The 21,993-nt window shown below is 36.2% G+C and overlaps 1 protein-coding gene across 1 annotated transcript in view; it reads right to left on the minus strand.

The window, feature by feature from the left end:
- GPC5 (glypican 5) overlaps positions 1-21,993 on the minus strand; it is an 815,401-nt gene that overhangs the window by 275,024 nt on the left and 518,384 nt on the right. The window contains exon 6 of the mRNA XM_023547271.2: positions 9,014-9,134. Within this exon, the coding sequence (XP_023403039.2) occupies positions 9,014-9,134 (121 nt within the window). The remainder of the gene's footprint in view (positions 1-9,013; positions 9,135-21,993) is intronic.

Genomic DNA, 21,993 nt, shown 5'->3' on the forward strand with positions numbered 1-21,993 from the left:
TTCTGTTGTACATAGGGCCGCTATGAGTCAGAGTCAACTCTGTGACACGTAATGACAGCAACAACTGAGTAGAAAATGAGATGCAGTGACAGGCCAAGTGGAAAGTACTTTTTGGTCTAACGCAGGGAGCCAATATTTTGTTAATAAATATAACTGGCTTGTTATCCTAAACTTAGTGTATACAGAAAAATGACAAGAGAAAAATTTGCTTATCCCTATGATGAAAAAATGTAAGATACTTGTAAAAATACACTTAATATCCATTACAATAGAAATGAAATAATTTTATCTGAACACTGATAAGTGATTACCAAAATCTGAAATATGCCCCTATATCAACTTCTTCTCTTGATCCACACTACTCCCAAATGAATAAAACTTCGCTGAAAGAAGGCAATTGTCTGAACCTTTTCAGACATGACTCTGTGATGGGTCCCTGCCAGTGGCACCTTGATATTGCACAGTGTAATTCACATCACCACTAGTGCACACAGACACATTCTCTGCAGTCAGAAGTCTGGCAAAGTGAAAATTTCTCTTCATTTCCAGGAGAGCTGGTTTAGGAAACAGCATGTTCTAAGATATTAAACATGAGTATCTTAGTGACAGCTGTACAATATGTAACTTTCTGCTAGATTCTTTAAAATAATCTAAATTTCATTAGAATAATTCTAGTAGAATTTAAAATGATAGACTTCCAAGTTAGCATTTTATTTGATATTCTCTTGTAACCCTATAATGAAACTTAAGCATGAACAATTAAATTGGAGATCTTCACACTTATATAAAGATGAAACAATAAAGCTCAATTTAACACAGGAGTTAAAAAAAAAAGTAGGATTATTTTCCTCTGCCACTTTCAAAAGCATATGGCTTAGAAACTTATGAAACAAGAGGGGGAAATATTACAGCTAATGGACAACTAATCAGCGAACCCTCTTCCTAACAGTTTTTATAAATCTTTATTTCCTGGGTATCTACTTAGCTCATTGTAAATATGTTTTCTTACATCTGTGCACTCTTTCCTAGATAGCAGCTCCACCCTTATCTACAACAGGGTATTCCAAACTGATTTTTACCATGTACGGATTCCATAAAAACAGTTTGTGCACACACCCACTTGATATGTATATTCACATATTTATAAATTGATGCATGTGCTTTTGCATCAACATATAACATATTTTATACACCTGTATAACAATAAAAAGTTTAAAAGAGGGAGGCGGGGCCAAGATGGCTGACTAGGTAGAAGCTACCTCGGATCCCTCTTGCAACAAAGACTCGTAAAAACAAGTGAATCGATCACATACATGACAATCTACGAACCCTGACCATCAAACACAGACCTAAAGAGTTGAAAAAAATGGTCAAAACAGGGAATCATTGAAGTCATTATGTAAAAGATCACAATAATCAAAAAGAGGGACTGAATACAGGAGGCATAGAACTGCTATATGGAGAGGAAAACAAGGTGATATAGGACAATACAAGATACGATGATACAAGTTAGGTTTTTACTTAGAAAAATAGGGGTAAATATTAAGGTAACCACAAGAGGTCTAACAATTCCATAACCCAAAATAAAAACCAAGAAAAACATAACAACTCAGCAAACATAAATTCAACAACTATGAAAATGAGAAACACACAATTTACAAAGAAAAACGTCTCAGCACAAAAAAGTATGTGGAAAAATGAAATTGTCAACAACACACACAAAAAGGCATCAAAATGACAGCACTAAACACATACTTATCTATAATTACACTGAATATAAATGGACTAAATGCACCAATAAAGAGACAGAGAGTCTCAGACTGGATAAAGAAACACGATCCGTCTATATGCTGCCTACAAGAGACACACCTTAGACTTAGAGACACAAACAAACTAAAACTCAAAGGATGGAAAAAAATGTATCAAGCAAACAACAATCAAAAAAAGAGCAGGAGTAGCAATATTAATTTCTGACAAAATAGATTTTAAAGTTAAATCCACCACAAAGGATAAAGAAGGACACTACATAATGATTAAAGTGACAAGATATAACCATATTAAATATTTATGCATGCAATGACAGGGCTGCAAGATATATAAAACAAACTTTAACAGAACTGAAAAGTGACATAGACACCTCCACAATTATAGTAGGAGACTTCAACACACCACTTTCGGAGAAGGATAGGACTTCCAGTGAGAAGCTCAATAGAGACACGGAAGACCTAATTGCTACAATCAACCAACTTGACCTCATAGACTTATACAGAACACTCCACCCAACCCAGCTGCAAAGTATACTTTTTTTTCTAGTGCACGCGGAACATTTCTAGAATAGATCACATATTAGGTCATAAAACAAACCTTTGCAGAATCCAAAACATCGAAATATTATAAAGCATCTTCTCAGACCACAAGGCCATAAAAGTGGAAATCAATAACAGAAAAATTAGGGAAAAGAAATCAAATACTTGGAAACTGAACAATACCCTGCTCAAAAAAGACTGGGTTATAGAAGACATTAAGGAAGGAATAAAGAAATTCATAGAATGCAATGAGAATGAAAACACTTCCTATCAAAACCTCTGGGACACAGCAAAAGCAATGCTCAGAGGCCAATTTATATCGATAAATGCACACATGCATAAAGAAGAAAGGGCCAAAATCAGAGAACTGTCCCTACAACTTGAACAAATAGAAAGCGAGCAACAAAAGAATCCATCAGGCACCAGAAGAAAACAAATAATAAAAATCAGAGCTGAACTAAATGAATTAGAGAAGAGAAAAACAATTGAAAGAATTAACAAAGCCAAAAGCTGGTTCTTTGAAAAAATTAACAAAATTGATAAACCACTGGCTAGCCTGACTACAAAAATACAGGAAAGGAAACAAATAACCCGAATAAGAAACGAGATGGGCCATATCACAACAGACCCAACTGAAATTAAAAGAATCATATCAGATTATTATGAAAAATTGTACTCTAACAAATTTGCAGACCTAGAAGAAATGGATGAATTCCTAGAAAAACACTACCTACCTAAACTAACACAATCAGAAGTAGAACACCTAAATAGACCCATAACAAAAAGAGATTGAAAAGGTAATCAAAAAACTCCCAACAAAAAAAAAGCCCTGGCCCGGCGGCTTCACTGCAGAGTTCTACCAAACTTTCAGAGAAGAGTTAACACCACTACTACTAAAGCTATTTCAAAGCATAGAAAATGACGGAATACTACCCAACTCATTCTATGAAGCCCCATACCCCTGATACCAAAACCAGGTAAAGACACCACAAAAAAAGAAAATTACAGACCTATTTCCCTCAAGAACATAGATGCAAAAATCCTCAACAAAATTCTAGCCAATAGAATTCAACAACATATCAAAAAAATAATCTACCATGACCAAGTGGGATTTATACCAGATATGCAAGTTTAGTTTAATATTAGAAAAACCATTAATGTAATCCACCATATAAATAAAACAAAAGACGAAAACCACATGATCTTATCAATTGATGCAGAAACGGCATTTGACAAAGTCCAACATCCATTCATGGTAAAAAACTCTCAGCAAAATAGGAATCGAAGGAAAATTCCTCAACATAATAAAGGGCTTTTTATACAAAGCCAACAGCCAACATCATTCTAAATGGAGAGAGCCTGAAAGCATTTCCCTTGAGAACGGGAACCAGACAAGGATGCCCTTTATCACCACTCTTATGCAACATTGTGCTAGAGGTCCTAGCCAGAGTAATTAGGCTAGGCAAAGAAATAAAGGGCATCTGGATTGCCAAGGGAGAAGTAAAATTTTCTCTATTTGCAGATGACATGATCTTATACACAGAAAACCCTAAGGAATCCTCCAGAAAACTACTGAAACTAATAGAAGAGTTCATCAAAGTCTCAGGTTATAAGATAAACATACAAAACTCGTTTGGATTCCCCTACATCAACAAAAAGAACATCGAAGAGGAAATCACCAAATCAATACCATTGACAGTAGTGTCCAAGAAGATAAAATACTTAGGAATAAATCTTACCAAAGATGTAAAAGACCTATGCAAAGAAAACTACAAAGTACTAGCACAAGAAACTAAAAGGGACCTACATAGGTGGAAAAACATACCTTGCTCATGGATAGGAAGACTTAACATAGTAAAAATGTCTGTCTATTCTACCAAAAGCCATCTATACATACAATGCACTTCCGATCCAAATTCCAATGTCATTTTTTAACGTGATGGAGAAACAAATCACCAACTTCACATGGAAGGGAAAGAAGCCCCGGATAAGTAAAGCGTTACTGAAAAAGAAGAACAAAGTGGGAGGCCTCACTCTACCTGATTTTAGAACGTATTATACAGCCACAGTAGCCAAAACAGCCTGGTACTGGTACAACAACAGGCACATAGACCAATGGAACAGAATTGAGAACCCAGATATAAATCCATCCACATATGAGCAGCTGATGTTTGACAAAGGCCCAGTGTCAGTTAATTGGGGAAAAGATAGTCTTTTTAACAAATGGTTCCAACATAACTGGATATCCATTTGCAAAAAAATGAAATTGGACCCATACCTCACAACATGCACAAGAACTAACTCCAAGTGGATCAAAGACCTAAACATAAAGACTAAAACAATAAAGATCATGGAAGAAAAAATAGGGACAACCTTAGGAGCCTTAATATGAGGCATAAACAGAATACAAAACATTACCAAAAATGATGAAGAGAAACTCGATAACTGGGAGCTCCTAAAAATCAAACACCTATGCTCATCTAAAGACTTCACCAAAAGAGTAAAAAGACCACTGACAGACTGGGAAGAAATTTTCAGCTATGACATCTCCAACCAGCACCTGATCTCTAAAATCTATATGATTCTGTCAAAACTCAACCACAAAAAGACAAACAACCCAATCAAAAAGTGGGAAAAGGATATGAACACGCACTTCACTAAACAAGATATTCAGGCAGCTAACAGATACATGAGAAGATGCTCTCAATCATTAGCCATTAGAGAAATGCAAATTAAAACTATGATGAGATTCCATCTCACTCCAACGAGGCTGGCACTAATCCAAAAAACACAAAATAATAAATGTTGGAGAGGCTGCGGAGAGATTGGAACTCTTATACACTGCTGGTGGGAATGTAAAATGGTACAACCACTTTGGAAATCTATCCGGAGTTTTCTTAAAAAGTTAGAAATAGAACTACCATACAACCCAGAAATTCCACTCCTTGGAATATACCCTACAGAAATAAGAGCCTTTACATGAACAGATATATGCACACCCATGTTTATTGCAGCACTGTTTACAATAGCAAAAAGATGGAAGCAACCAAGGTGTCCGTCAACTGATGAACGGTTAAATAAATTATGGTATATTCACACAATGGAATACTATGCATTGATAAAGAACAGTGACACACCTGTGAAACATTTCATAACATGGAGGAACCTGGAAGGCATTATGCTGAGTGAAATTAGTCAGATACAAAAGGACAAATATTGTATAAGACCAGTATCATAAGATCTTGAGAAATAGTGTAAACTGAGAAGAACACATACTTTTGTGGTTATGAGAGGGGGCAGGGAAGGAGGGTGGGAGAGAGTTATTTACTGATTAGTTAGTAGATAAGAACTGCTTTAGATGAAGGGAAGGACAACACTCAATACACGGAAGGTCAGCTCAACTGGACTGGACGAAAAGCAAAGAAGTTTCCGGGATAAACTGAATGCTTCGAAGGTCAGCGGAGCAAGGGCGGGGGTTTGGGGACTATAGCTTAAGGGGACTTCTAAGTCAATTGGCAAAATAAATTCTATTATGAAAACATTCTGCATCCCACTTTGAAGTGTGGCGTCTGGGGTCTTAAATGCTAACAAGCAGCCATCTAAGATGCATCAGTTGGTCTCAACCCACCTGGAGCAAAGGAGAATGAAGAACACCAAGGTCACACGATAACTATGAGCCCAAGAGACAGAAAGGGCCACATGAACTAGAGACTTACATTATCCTGAGGCCAGAAGAACTAGATGGTGCCTGGCCACAACCAAGGACTGCCCTGACAGGGAACACAACAGAGAACCCCTGAGGGAGCAGGAGAACAGTGGGATGCAGACCCCAAATTCTCATAAAAAGACCAGTCTTAATGGTCTGACTGAGACTAGAAGCATCCTGGCGGTCACGGTCCCCAAACCTTCTGTTGGCCCAGGACAGGAACCATTCCCGAAGACAACTCATCAGACATGGAAGGGACTGGGCAATGAGTTGGAGAGAGATCCTGATGAAGAGTGAGCTACTTGTATCAGGTGGACACTTGAGACTGTGTTGGCATCTCCTGTCTGGAGGGGAGATGGGAGGGTAGAGAGGGTTAGAAACTGGCAAAATGGTCACAAAAGGAGAGACTGGAAGGAGGGAGTGGGCTGACTCATTAGGCGGAGAGTAGGTGGGAGTATGTAGTAAGGTGTATGTAAGCTTATGTGTGACAGATTGACTTGATTTGTAAACTTTCACTTAAAGCACAATAAAAATTATTTTAAAAAAAAGTTTAAAAGAATCAGATGGAATAAATACATACTGAAGTTCTGTTTCTCCTTCTTGTACCCCAGTGGATCATCTTGTGCACTCTCTGGAGAATGCTTACCCTACCTTGGAGACCACTAAGATTTTGTTGTGTTCAATTGAGAGGAGCCAAGTAATATCGAAGCTCTTTTGCTTTTATGATCAGTTCTGCTCTAGAGTGTTCAAATAACCTAGATCTGCATAAGTAGATACTGTGAAGCACCACCTACATCCTCTTTCAAGACCAAGGCACTCATTCCCCCAGCTACAGGTAGCTATAGCTATAGCTACCTATGACTTATAGGTGGTGACTCAAGCTCTGTTATTATCCCTCCTTCCCCAGTAGCCCTCATGCAATAACAGATCAATGCAGAGGAGCAAAGGCCCATACCTCTGTCTCAATTCAGGACAACCTGAAGGGTCATTCCAGCTTCAGAGTTCCTAGTGGGTTCAGATGAGGCCTCTACCAGAACCACAATACAGTACAATTGCTCCCTCTGTCCAATCCTACTTCCTTCATTCCTTTATGATTACGAGGACACTCTGCAAAAAACTTCACACAAATTTCTATCCCAGAGTCCCTTTCTTGGAGAACTCCAACAAAGCTACCTAGACATCAGCAGATGCTTAGAAATCTAGTGTGCTTCTGTATCTAGTTCCTAGTAGATTGTCTGTTGAGCCTCTGGAAACTTAAGCATTAAAGTAGTACCCTAAATTGTCCCAAAATATCACAAGGCTCTTGCTGAGTCTAGACTAATTTCACCCAGAGTTTTGGTTGTTTTTTTTTTTTTTTTTTTCTTTACCATGGAGAAGAAAGGCTCCAATTAAGAGAGAATTTGGTTAGAAGAGTGACTTCCCTCCTGATTGCCTCAGTGACATTCATTGATGAATTTAATATCACAGCTTCTGAGGACAAAGGCTTTCTCCATGCTGGCCTCAGCCATTCTGCCTAACCTCTGGTCTGACTTCCACTTGACCCCACCATCACCATCGCTTCAGCTCCTGACCCAGTCCCATCACTGCTCATTTCCAAGAAATATTCCCAGTACTTGACCCACCAGCATTGTAAGATGCCTACTTACTTTACCTTGGAGATTTCTCTTTGAAGGGAGTGATTTTACTCACTAGAGGTTTTATGAGGAAGCTGGTAGTCATGGTAACACTTTTCTCTTATGCTCTTCTCAACAGAACTTTTTTTTGGTCCTGCCACTCAGAGCGAGAGCTCTGTTTACCCAATTTACATTCATGAAATAAGCAAAACAGCCATTATACTCCCTGGAGAGTGAAATTTTATTGTATTAAATATAGGCCCAATGTCTTTCTTGTGTACCATTGCCTATAGAAGTGAAAATAGAATCCTAAGAATTGTCCCCACACAATCTTAAACTTTGTAGAACAATTAGGAAAAGCATTCCAATGACTCTGGAATACTTTAACATGCAATAAAAACTCTGTACTACTTAGGTATACTCTCTGACACTCAATAGTCTCGCTAGAAATATGGATCAATCATCCATACAAAGTTTTGCTTAGAAAAAAAGAAAAGATGTACATACATAAGTTGCTGTAAAATGACTAATAAAATAGTGAAGGAAAAATCGTTCTAACCCCAAACACCAACACATGCATGTAACATAATATAGTGAAATTCTCTTTTGATAAATATCAACAGTTAAATTCACGCTTTATATATGCCATGCATTAACCATAGCAGTAAATGCCCACTTAATTAAATAATATTGCTAAAGATAAAACAGAACTATTTCCTGAGAAATCATTAGATAGGTTATGCGAAAGTTGAGATAGGGAATAAATAAGAGAAGTGCATATATTTCATTCATAACTTTAAAACACAGGAAATATCTTCACAGCAAGACTCAGAAGGTTATCAGTAAAGTGGCTTTGGCATCTTTCATGCTTCAATATTTGTTTTTCTTAATGAATATATTGGTTTCCATATCTAAAGCTTATTCATAGAGGATGAAGTTTATCTTGTAATTCTCATCATTTATGGAAATGCTGAGGCTATGACTTGCTTCTTACAGATACAAATTGTCCACCAATTAAAGTAATACTTCACAGTGACTTTCTATATGAAAATCACTCAACTAATACTTAAAAAAAAAAACTTAGATACAAATATTTTATGCCAATATTCAATTTTAGGTAGGATTAACAGATAAAATTTTATCAAATATACTGGAAATTAACCACTTAGTATTTCATGTAGCGTATGGAAACCCTGGTGGCATAGTGGATAAGAGCTACAGCTGCTAACCAAAAGATTGGCATTTCAAATCCACCAGGCACTCCTTAAATACCCTACGGGGCAGTTGTATTCTGTCTGATACGGTCACTATCAGTCGGAACCAACTCGACGGCAAAAGGTTTGGGATTTTTTTTTTTTTTGGTATACCAATATAGGAGCCACACTTACCTGGATAATGTGCTTCAGTTTATCAATAATCTGATTAATCACAGGATCAGTTCCTTTGACTTTCACTTCAGGATTTCCAGACTGGGCTTTGATTCCATTTCCAGCCACACGCTGAGTATAACTAATGAAGTGAAAAGTGAAAGATACAGGATTTAGTTACCTGATAAGAGTATCATCTGCCACAGCTATCTGAACAAATTTTACTTCAGAATTTCATTCATAATAAGAGTGAAATATTACTTCTATCAGAGTATATACCAATGTATTTTTCCTTGGAACATACGCTGGCACTCTTGCAATAATTTCCTACATAAAATTGTTGGCTATCATGCAATTATGGACTATTCTAAAATTAACGCCTTTCTTTCAAGGACACAATCAAGAAATTAATTACAGTCATAATACTATTCCCCAATATACTAGGGAGAGTTAATATACATCTTGCTTTTTTATCATTCCTGCTGAATTGCACATATGTCTGAATCTACATTATTTGGGCCAATTTGATTCATTATCTGCAGCTTATAGATAAACCTGAATTATTCTGTAGCCCAATGTTTAAAAGATTTTTTTTTTAAATAAAAACCCACCAGTGCCGTCGAGTCTATTCTGACTCATAGAGACCCTATAGGACAGAGCAGAACTGCCCCATAGAGTTTCCAAAGACTTTTTTTAAGTACTGGGCTAGAAAATAATTACATACATACGTATATTACCTGCACAAGTCAAAATCGTAAACATTATAAATAAAAAATTAAATCAGGAAAATCTTTTGTAAGTAAGGAAAACTTGATCAACTTTCATGAAAGTTCACCTAAACAAGGATCTAGTAAATTATGTTGTACGTAAAGGGTGATTTTACCAACAGTGAAAACTAAGTGAAGATTTCCTACCTTCCCCAAATGAAAATACATATAATATTAACTTAGTATTCATACAATTATTTAAACTCATCAGCCCTCAAAATGTATGACATGCCAATAATATTCAAGGTCCTATGCTAAGTGACTAGGTTTATAAGGAGATAAAAAACTTAATTCTTGTCCTCACAATACTAGGAATATAACGTATCACTTAACTCATTCATTCATATGTTGTGACTCACTACATTTTACTGTATTTATTAGCTGTCTGCTAACCCAGTAAACCCATTGCCGTTGAGCAGATTCCGACTCACAGCGACCCTATAGGACAGAGTAGAACTGCTCCATAGAGTTTCCAAGGAGCAGCTGGTGGACTTGAACTGCTGACCTTTTGGTTAGCAGCTACAGCACTTAACCAGTATGCCACCAGGGTTTCCAAATATCTGCTAGAAACCAGCAAAACAATGTCCCTTATTTTCCTGACAGTGTAGCGTACGTATGATAATAACACGAGAACAGAGAGTTAAAATACAACTTCATGAAGCACGTGTTGAGGATGCTATGAAGTGGTTAGAAACGCTTGTAAATGCTGAGTGAGAGGCAGGTATAGCAAAGGCAGAAGACATTCAGAACGTGAAGAACTCCATTTAGACTAAGGCAGTTGGGGAAAGATCAAAGGGGAAATTAAGGTTTAAAAGTAACTCTTGGGGTATCTCGGTTAGAGTAGGTTTTGGTGAGGTTAATGTGGACTCCAGGGCAAAGGATGACATCCAAGCAAGGGAAAGGCAAAGGCACATGAATAACGTATACACAGAAGCATAACTAGGCCTTAATTTACAACAGTGGAGAGTACAAATAGGGAAAAGTAAGGGGTCAGGGACTGTTATGGATTGCATTGTGTCCCCCAAAAATGTGTGTCAACTTGGCTAGGCCATCATTCCCAGTACTATGTTATTGTCCACCATTTTGTCATCTGATGTGATTTTCCTATGGATTGTAAATCCTACCTCTATGATGTTAATGAGGCAGGATTAAAGGCAGTTATGTTAATGAGACAGGGCTCAATCTACAAGATTAGGTTGTGCCTTGAGTCAATTTCTTTTGAGATATAAAAGAGCAAAGAATGCAGAGAGGCAGGGGGCCTCCTACACCAGAGATGAAGAACCAGGAGGAGAACACATCCTTTGGACCCGGGGTCTCTGCATTGAGAACCTTCTAGACCAACGGAAGATTGATGAAAAAGACCTTTCCCCAGAGCCAATAGAAAGAACGAAACGCTTCCTCTGGAGCTAGCACCCTGAATTTGGACTTCTAGCCTCCTACGCTGTGAGAAAATTACTCTTTGTTAAAGCCATCACCTGTGATATTTCTGTTATAGCAGCACTAGATAACTGAGACAGGGCCACACCCTGGTGGGTCGATCATCTATATTTAAGATTTCCTCTAAATAATTTATTTGCGTACTTTAAAACATCATAATAAAGTGACCTCAAAGACTTTTCAGCAAGACTTTTCATATTATTTGCATTGTAATTTTCCTTGCCTCTATTTGAGAAGACTATTAGAAGTATTCATACGTTCCCACTAAACATTCTACAATAATGGAAAGTCATTGAAGAGATAGAAGGAGGTGCTCATCATTGAGAGTATTGCCGTATAATAGCGACTTATAGAATATCCAACTATGCCCATGATTATGTACTCCAAATGGCCAGTTTTAAAAAGTGGATCAAACAATTCCTAGTTCAATCCTTCAGATAATAATTGATGACAGAACTCTTTGATATTGATATTATCAATGGATATGAAAAATTAACATTAATATATCTTTTGATTTTTAAAATGACTAATCCACTTCTTTATGTGAGCATAGAGGGGTTCAGAGTTAGGTATTCCAGTATCCATTAGAGATGTGGCAGTAAATATCCATAACAAATGGTAGAAGGAACACAGGGGAACTGTGTTAGACCTATGCTGTGAATGCAGCAGTATTACCTAGGTAGAATCAAATAAACTATAAATGATAAACTTCACTTAAATTCTCTTTTAATTATATTATTATTATATTTTCCTATATTTCAAGAAGATTGCATCTGTGGCTCCTACATTTGTGCTATCAATAATGTTAATAGTTTCATACTAATAAATGAATGCATAGTTTGATCCAGGTATTGCTTGAGTTACTTTATTTGTAGTTTGTCAGTTCATCTTTATAATGACCACTCATGGTGGCCATAAGCATGCACCCCATATACCTCCAACCACAGGAAGTTTAACTGACCAGTGATACTGCTGCTTGGTTCTGAAATCCATTTCTGCATCTGACTCAGCCAATGACTGAGCAGAGCAAGGATACTGAAGCAAGTCCATCCCTGGGGAACAAGGAACTCCAGTTTTGGCTCAAGGATTCCCTGAAGTCCTTGCTAAACCTTCCTTGGACTATACATTGTACTAGAATGGTTTCCTTTTTTTTTTTTTTTTTTGTAGTGCATTTGCTATAATTGATTAACCAATACTAATACATTATTATCAACTAAAGTCTGTAGTTTACACGATTTGTGTTGTATACTTCTATGAATTTTGAAAAATGCATACTGTCATATATCCATTACTACAATATCATACAGAATAGTTTCACTGCCCTAAAATGCCCTGGGCTCTACCTATTCATCCTTTTCTCTTATCCTTCCCCCTGACAACCACTGATTTTTTTCACTCCCTCTATAGTTTTGCCTGTTCCAAAATATCATATAGTTGGTAATACTTTTTTTTTTTTTTTCAGAATGGCTTCTTTCACTTAACAATAAGCATTTAAGCTTCCTTTATTTCTTTTAGTAGCTTGATAGCTGATTTAATTTTTATCACTGAATATATGGATATATTACAGTTTGTTTATCCATTCACCTACTGAAGGACATTTTGATTGGATTCAATTTTTGGCAATTATTAATAAGGTTGCTATAAACATTCACGTGTACCTTTTTATGTGAAAACACATTTTCATCTCATTTGGGTAAATACCTAGAAGTGTGATTGCTGGGTCATAGGGTAAATCTATGTCCAACTTCATAAGAAAATGCCAAACTGTCTTTCAAAATGGCTATACCATTTTGCATTCCCACCAGCAATGAATGAGAGTTACTGTTGCTCCACCTCCTTGCCCATATTTTGTGTTGTCGATGTTCTTCTGGATTTTAGCCACTTTTTTTTAAATAAGTGTGTAGTGCTAACTCATTGTTATTTTAACTTACAATCTTTATCAACTCGACGGCAGTGAGTTTGATTTTCTTTCTTTTAGTTTAATGACATGATTTTGAGCATCTTTTCATATCCTTAAGTGCCATCTGTATATCTTCTTTGGTGAGGTGTCTGTTCAGATCTTTTGCCCATTTTGTAATTAGGTTGCTTGTTTTCTTATTGTTGAGTTTTAAGAGGTTTTTTTTTTTTTTTTTATAATGTAGCCATTCTGTTCAGATTTATTCTTTTTTTTTAAATAATTTTTATTCTGCTTTAAGTGAAAGTTTACAAATCAAGTCAGTCTCTCACACAAAAACCCATATACACCTTGCTACACACTCCCAATTACTCTCTCCCTAATGAGACAGCCCACTCTCTCGCTCCACTCTCTCTTTTCGTGTCCATTTCACCAGCTTCTAACCCCCTCCACCCTCTCATCTCCCCTCCAGGCAGGAGATGCCAACATAGTCTCAAGTGTCCACCTGATCCAAGAAGCTCACTCCTCACCAGCATCCCTCTCCAACACATTGTCCAGTCCAATCCCTGTCTGAAGAGTTGGCTTCGGGAATGGTTCCTGTCCTGGGCCAACAGAAGGTCTCGGGGCCATGGCCACCAGGGTCCTTCTAGTCTCAGTCAGACCATTAAGTCTGGTCTTATGAGAATTTGGAGTCTGCATCCCACTGTTCTCCTGCTCCCTCAGGGGTTCTCTGTTGTGTTCCCTGTCAGGGTAGTCATTGGTTGTGGCCAGGCACCATCTATTTCTTCTGGTCTCAGGATGATGTAGTCGCTGGTTCATGTGGCCCTTTCTGTCTCTTGGGCTCGTAATTGCCTTGTGTCCTTGGTGTTCTTCATTTTCCTTTGATCCAGGTGGGTTGAGACCAACTGATGCATCTTAGATGGCTGCTTGCTAGCGTTTAAGACCCCAGACACCACTCTTCAAAGTGGGATGCAGAATGTTTTCTTAATAGATTTTGTTATGCCAATTGACTTAGATGTCCCCTGAAACCATGGTCCCCAGACCCCTGCCCCTGCTACGCTGGCCTTCAAAGCATTCAGTTTATTCAGGAAACTGCTTTTGGTTTAGTCCAGTTGTGCTGACCTCCCATCTATTGTGTGCTGTCTTTCCCGTTACTTAAAGTAGTTCTTATCTACTATCTAATTAGTGAATGCCCCTTTCCACCCTCCTTCCCTCCCCCCCCATAACCACAAAAGAATGTTTTCTTCTCAGTTTAAACTATTTCTCAAGTTCTTATAATAGTGGTCTTATACAATATTTGTCCTTTTGCAACTAATTCCACTCAGCATAATGCCTTCCAGGTTCCTCCATGTTATGAAATGCTTCACAGATTCCTCACTGTTCTTCATCGATGCGTAGTATTCCATCGTGTGAATATACCGTAATTTATTTATCCATTCATCTGTTGATGGGCACCTTGGTTGCTTCCATCTTTTTGCTATTGTAAACAGTGCTGCAATAAACATGGGTGTGCATATATCTGTTCATGTAAAGGCTCTTATTTCTCTAGGATGGATTCCAAGGAGTGGGATTGCTGGATTGTATGGTAGTTCTATTTCTAGCTTTTTAAGGAATTGCCAAATCGATTTCCAAAGTGGTTATACCATTTTACATTCCCTCCAGCAGTGTATAAGTTTTCCAATCTAAGAGGTTTTTGTATAATTTGAATACCCAAAACCTTAATTGGGTATGTGTTTTGGCTTATCTTTTTATTCTCTATCAGTCTTTCACATAGAAGAAGTTTTAAATTTTAATGAAGTCCACTTTTAATTTTTTTCTTGTACAGATCATCCTTTTTGGTGTTGTATCTAAAAAGTTATTGCCAATCCAAGGTCATCTAGACTTTCTCTTATGTTATCTTCCAGAAGTTATACAGCTTTTCACTTTACATTTAGGGTTATGATTTATTACTCCTCTTTTGAAAGATGTAAGCTCTGTGTCTAGATTTTTTTGGCATCTGGAGCTTCAGTTTTTCAGTTCCATTTATTAAAAGACCATTCATTCTCCATTAAATTGTCTTTGATCTTTTTCTCAAAGATTAATTGACTATGCTTATGTGGGTCTGTTTCTGAGCTCTCAATTCTGTCCCACTGATCTATCTATTCATTCTTTTGCCAATACCACACTGTCTTGATCACTACAGCTTTATAGGAAGTCAGGAAATTGGGTAGTGTCAGCCCTCCAACTCTATTCTTAAGTATTATGTTGTCTATTCAGGGTCTTTTGCCTTTCTGTATACACTTTAGAATCAGTTTGACAATAGCCACAAAATAACTTACTGGAGCTTTCATTGGGGTTGCATTGAATCTATAGACCAAGTTGGAAAAAATTTACATCTTAATAATATTGTCTTCCTGCAGTAGTTAAGAGCTTGGCTGCTAACAAAAAGATTGGCAGTTCAAATCCAACAGCTACTCCTTAGAAACTCTATGGGGCAGGTCTACGCTATCCCATGGAGTCACTATGCATTGGAAAAGACTCGATGGCAATGGGTTTGATTTTTTGGTTTTATCCATGAACATGGAATATCACTCTATTTATTTAGATCTCCATCCCATATAATTTTTTAATTATAATTATTCTCATTCTATGGATTGGGAATCTGAGATCTGAATAGTTTATTTTCCTAAGATCATACAATTTATAATTTCTACAACAAAGATTTGAACCAAGGGAAACTGAGCTCCAAAATAGAACCACTCAATAATTACCAATGACAACTTCTAAAACAAAAGAAGATAGATTAGAAAGAGATAAAATTAGCTCAGAGCAAAGTGTTATCTCTATGCTCTAACTGCTACGTTTTCGAATGCTTCATTGCTTAAAATTAGGAAAATATTTTCTCCAAAAATCTCCTGAATAAACAGCTGTATGTTAACAACTAACAGTGAAATAAGAGTTGCTGTAAGTATGAAAAGAAACTAACAGCCTGCAAGTTTGTCATAAGGTTTTCCTAAAAACACAAACATAATTTAGCCTATAGTAACTACCATTATTTTTATAAAAATAATGCTTGCCTTCAATGTTTGTTTCCCAACCATGCCCCACCCCTACTACAAGATATTTTGGTAAGCTTCCTACTCTAATTTTTTTACAGCAACATGTAAGAAATAATTGGCATAGCAGCCCTTATGAAAATACCTCACGGGGGAGGGCAAAGTTGGCAAACAAATGTAGAAGACATGTGTTATTTGTGTAAAAATACAGTAAGACTCATAATTTCAATTAAGCTGGTTCACAGTCTGGTTTATTTAGAGACAATGATACTTGCTTTTAAGATATCCCAATTAATGACACAGTTAAAAGAAAAAAAGATAACTACAATTGATCACAATTATAATTGTTCAAAAATCTCATTCTGAACTAGTGTATCATTGAATATTTCAAGATAATAATTCTTATGTATTGTTTAAATAGGAAAAAATACTACAAAATAGGGCATTTAAGATATTTTACATGAAACGTAATTTAAAAATCATCATTGTTCTTCTCTATTTTTGTAATATTAAGAACCGCAATATGATAGTGCGACATACACACTAAAAAACGAAAACCAAACCCACTGCTGTCAATTTGATTCCAACTCATAGTGACCCTATAGGACAGAGTAGAACTGTCCCGTAGAGTTTCCAAGGAGCACCTGGTGGATGTACACACTAGAATTGTTTAAATATAAAACACAAATTAAGTGCTGGCAAGTATGTAAAGAATTGGAACTCACTCCCATTGTGGGTGCAAGTACAAAATGTTATAAACAATTATCTGGCATGCCTGCTAAAATTGAATATATCCTACAACACCTGGTATATACCTCACAATATTTTTTCACTTATTCAATAAAATACAGGTACAAATCTGTTCATATAAGCACTATTTAAAATAACTCCACACTGGAAGCAATCCAAATATGTATAACAAATATGTATAAACCCTAGAAAAGGCAAATAAGTTGTAACATATTCACATAATGAAATATTATACAGCAACAAAAATGAATGAGTTGCAACTACACTCAACAAGATGAAATCTTACAAATTAAACATTGAATGAAAGAAGCAACTTACTGAAGAGTATATACTCTGATTCCATTTATAAAAAGTTCAAAATATAATCAATGATATTCCAATATTCCAAATGATTATAAGGGCAATCCTAGGAAATACTGTCTAAAAGAAGGCTAGAGGGAGTTTCTGGGATTCTAGCACATCATGTTTCTTGATTTGGGTTCTGGTTACACAGGAGTGCTCATAAAAAATAAATAAATAAAAGCTATATTGAACTGTACCGTGAAGATTTGGATATGTTACTGCATGTATATTCTACTTAAAACATTTACATCAAAGTTTTTGTGCTCTTAATGTGCATATAATAGACAAATTTGAATTAAACCATATATAAAAAAGAATTCACGAAGGTATTTTTAATATGGACTAAATGGTTCTATCATTACTAAATGAATAATTTAGGATCCTAGCATGATATTGGAGCTCAGCCGCTAGCCAAAATGTTGGCAGTTCAAATCCAGGAACAGCTCCTTGTAAACCCTATGAGGCACTTCTACTCTGTCTATAGGGTTGATAAGAGTTGGGATTAACTCAACAGCAATGGGTTTTTGTTTTGTTTTTTGAGCATGATATTAAAACTTCCTCCCTGCAGACTTTAATTTGCAAGCAAAAAATATGGTTTTAAGTCAAATAAAAGATTTTCTAACAAAGACTCTTGATTTGAGTTTCCCTCATTATGAAATTTTAATGAGTCATTAATCACTCTTTTTCTTCCTAAATGTACAGGTAATAAATAAAACATTTCAAAGATTCCTATAGAGGTTGTTTCACTTGAAAAAATGTTCACCTTTCAGTGAGAAGCAGGGAACATAACACACACACACACACACAAAATAGGCAGAGGCTTTCATGTTGTTGTTGTTACAGAAGTAATAGATCCACCATCTGTGCTTATTTCTTCTAAGCAAGCCTGGTAATGGATGACAACAGTTTAATAGGAAGATTCGTTCCCCAAGTACTACTCATTTTCATCAACATGGAAAAAAAAAAAGCAAGTGTTGATATATTTGCATTCTACAAAAATGTTTTTAAGTAATGGTTAACAAGATTTCAGTTCTCTTTGTGTTCAACATATGAGATATACAAGGGGAGGGCTAATTAATCCATTCTCAGGATGTCACTAGGAAGTCATTTCTCCTGACTTTACAAACGTTTTGTATTTGAAATTCATGCCCTATTAGCTTGTAGTGATTTCATTTTACACAGAACAAAAGAGAATTTGTTCAAATCCATACCAAAATTGTGGTATTTTGATGTGTACTTGTGCAACTTTAGAAAAAACATGCCTGAAATTTGACCCTGAAAATCATTAATAATCAGTTAAGAGGATCTGTCTTGGACATCTTAGATAACTTCACTGGGCCAGGATGTAAAAACCTAGTAACTGAAAGCAAATGAGAAAACTATTTGATCAGAGCTTTTCTGTTTTGTTTTTTTTTTTTTTACCATTATCGGCATCTCCGATGGAGGTTAAATATTGACAATGGAGACCATGTTGTTGTTCGTAGCAGTAGATGTTTCATTTGTTTGTTCATTTATGATTTTCTTGTGTAACTTGGTTAGTTGGTTAGATATTAAGATTCCTCCCATTTACAAAATTCTAAGTTTTCTATTTTCTAAGAGGCAAAACACTAAAGTGTCTTTGGCCCTGGAAAATATATTGCTATCTTGGATTAAAAGGAGTTCTGGGAAGTATGTTGCTCAAGCCATTTCTGGACCTCCCTTCCTGGTTCTGATAGCAAAATGTGAGTGAGCGCTGGAGATTTGTTTTCCTCAAATACCTGGGCAGCAATGGACGCCACTGCTGAGTGTTGCTTTACGTCTGTACAGCTTCTGTATATTTCTTTCCCTCACACTGAAGGTCCTAATCTTTGAAATCTCAGAACAGAAAGGGGTCATATGACTGATTTTCTGTGCCAGGTTTACAGGAATAACCTTTCTTAGTAGGTAGAAAGCTTATGGGGGATTTAGAGAATGGAGACATCTGTAGAATCAATTCAAAATGATTATACCTGTTCTGATTCTGGAGTCCCGGAGTGGTGCAAAAATCAGCTGTTGAAAACGCTGTGGAGCACAGTTCTACTCCGACACACATGGAGGTGGTGTCATAAGTTGGAGTTGACTTGAGGGTATCTTTCTTGTTTTTGTTTGTTTTCTGTCTGCAATTGTTGAGCCACAAGACTTAACTTTTAAGTTAAGCTTTACCACTTATTTGACTTTATAATTATAGATAGGTGATGCCTAAATTTGAAACCTACATTTATGAATTTCAAACACTGAAGTCAAAATAAATAGAATTAATAGAGACCTTATGTATATATAACTCATTGACTACTGAAGGGATTATATTTAGTGATAATGGTCATTGACATTTTTAATAAGATAATGTCATGCTTTGTATAACAACCAATGAGGAATTCTTAGCATATTACCACAATAAAAAGCATTATTAGACAGTAAAACAAAAAATAGGAACTCATTAAAGAATGGATGTTAGTCACTCTACAACTCTTCATTTGATGTGGCACATATTTATTCTTGACAGTTTATCCAGGCTATTTGAACCCCAACTATGTATATTTCCATATGAAAAAAATGTTGTTGTTGTTATGTGCCTTGGAGTTAGTTGCAACTCATAGCAACCCTATAGGACAGAGTAGGACTACTCCATAGGGTTTCCAAGGTGCAGCTGGTGGATTTGAACTTCCCATCTTTTGGTTAGCAGCCAAGCTTTTAACCACTTACGATGGTTAAGATTGTGTGTCAACATGTCTGGACCATGATTCTTGGTGTTTTGGCAGTTGTATAATGTTGTGATCACTTTCCTGTTGAAATTTGAATGTGATCACCCCCATGATGGAATCTGCTTAGCGGTACCGGCAGGGCAGGTCCTGTGGCAGCTCACTGCCCCCTCAGCCTTTATTTCTCCACCTTCCTCCACCTACTTCCTTCCTGTTCACCTAGCCCAGGTTTTTGTTTGTTCTGGATCCTGCAGCTTGCTCCTGTTCATCTGGCCTCCAGTTCTTGGGACTTGGGCTGACAGCTTGCCAATGGTCTTGCCTGCAGCAGCACTGCTCTCTGGCCTGCCGATCTTGGGTTCGCCAGCTCCTATGGTTGTGTGGATTGGGAGAATCCTCTTTCTTGCCTCGTGGGCCTGGGACTTACAGCCTCTAGGGGCCCCATTAGCCATTTCCTTGATATAAATCTCTCTTTAATTGTATGTACATTTTGTTGGTTTTGCTTCTCTGGAGAACCCAGCCTAAGGCACCACTTTTTCATATTTTCCATATGCAAAATCAGTAGTGTCTAGGAAGCTGTCATCTCAACAAATATTGACTACTCAATAAAAAAAATTATTAAAAATGAATTTTCCAATATCTAAAAATGTTTACTTGACCTTCTCCTGACTTCTCCCCATAGCTCTCCAATATTTCCAAGAAAGGATAAAGACCTTTATTATAGTTAGGGCTCTGTTTTTTAGTGTAGAAGTTTTTAATTTAAAATTCAAGGCAGGCAATACTAAATCTTTCATTCGTGATCTAATCACCCCTATTTGATTCAAAGTGACTGCCCAAATTTGAAAAGATTGGTTATAACTATAAACCAACAATTGCAATACTGTTACATGAGTTATGAAATGTTATATTAACTTTCAATTTTCCAGCCACATATTTCAAAATTAGCATATTTTTATGCAAATAACACATGCATTATTCATTATTTTTGCCAAACTTGCAACCCCTCACATTATTCATCCAGGTGCACTATGCATATGTGTGAGTACACTATTTATGGAAAATATGGTAGATATTCTCAGTAAAATAAAAGCCGTCTTCATGGATTTATGACGATTGATAACCACCACTTTGCACTGATTTTTCTGTCTCATTTCACTGTTGAATACTAATTTATGAAAAGAAAGTGCTATTTAAGGGATTACCATTATTTAAGTACTAAAAATTAAACAGAATTCTGAGCCAACGAATGAATCAAAATGATTTAGGGTGCAAATTTCATTTAACCATCCTTTTTACTAGAGGCTTCACAAAATCTTAAAAGTTCCTAGAATATACAGCTTCTCTGGATTTTGTTACAAATGTAATTAACACCAATAGAAATTCAACCTCAAATAAGAAAACTACCTACTGTATCAAAAAATACTTTCAAATTAGTTTTAAGATACAATAATTCTAATATTAGCCAACATACCATGCACATAAAATACCCAGGTACTCTATACTGATTTATCACATAATAAAATCACAGAGAAAGAACTTCTGAATTGCAAAGCATCATAAAGAAAAAAATCTGACAAAAACATTTTTTCCCTTGAACTTCAATTAACCAATAGATGCTAGATATAAACATCTGCAATTGAAGTCATGTTTTAGCATATATAAACTGCATAGCTTATATAGCATATAGCTACATATACTTATACAGTTATTTACTATGGAATAGCATTTATATTTCACAAATACATACTTAAATTATAGCTTGGTTTTTCAATGTATGTGTCTATTTAAATTCAGTTGGCCTCAAAAATAAGATTTTAATCAGCTCTGGAAATTTTTAGTACATAATATCCACCATCCCCTATACTTTCAATGACCTCTGCTTACCTAACAAAAATAAACAATACTATGTATAATCACCTATATTCTAAATTTATACAAACAGGAAAAATACCTTTAAAAAAATGATTTGATCTCTTCGGAAGCAGACACCCAACCACCTGCTCTGAATGTAAAAGTTTCATGAAAGCATGGAAGGGTTAGTTTATTATGAAGGTGTTGACAG

The sequence above is a fragment of the Loxodonta africana genome, chromosome 17, assembly GCF_030014295.1.
Source record: "Loxodonta africana isolate mLoxAfr1 chromosome 17, mLoxAfr1.hap2, whole genome shotgun sequence".
Lineage (NCBI taxonomy): Eukaryota > Metazoa > Chordata > Mammalia > Proboscidea > Elephantidae > Loxodonta > Loxodonta africana.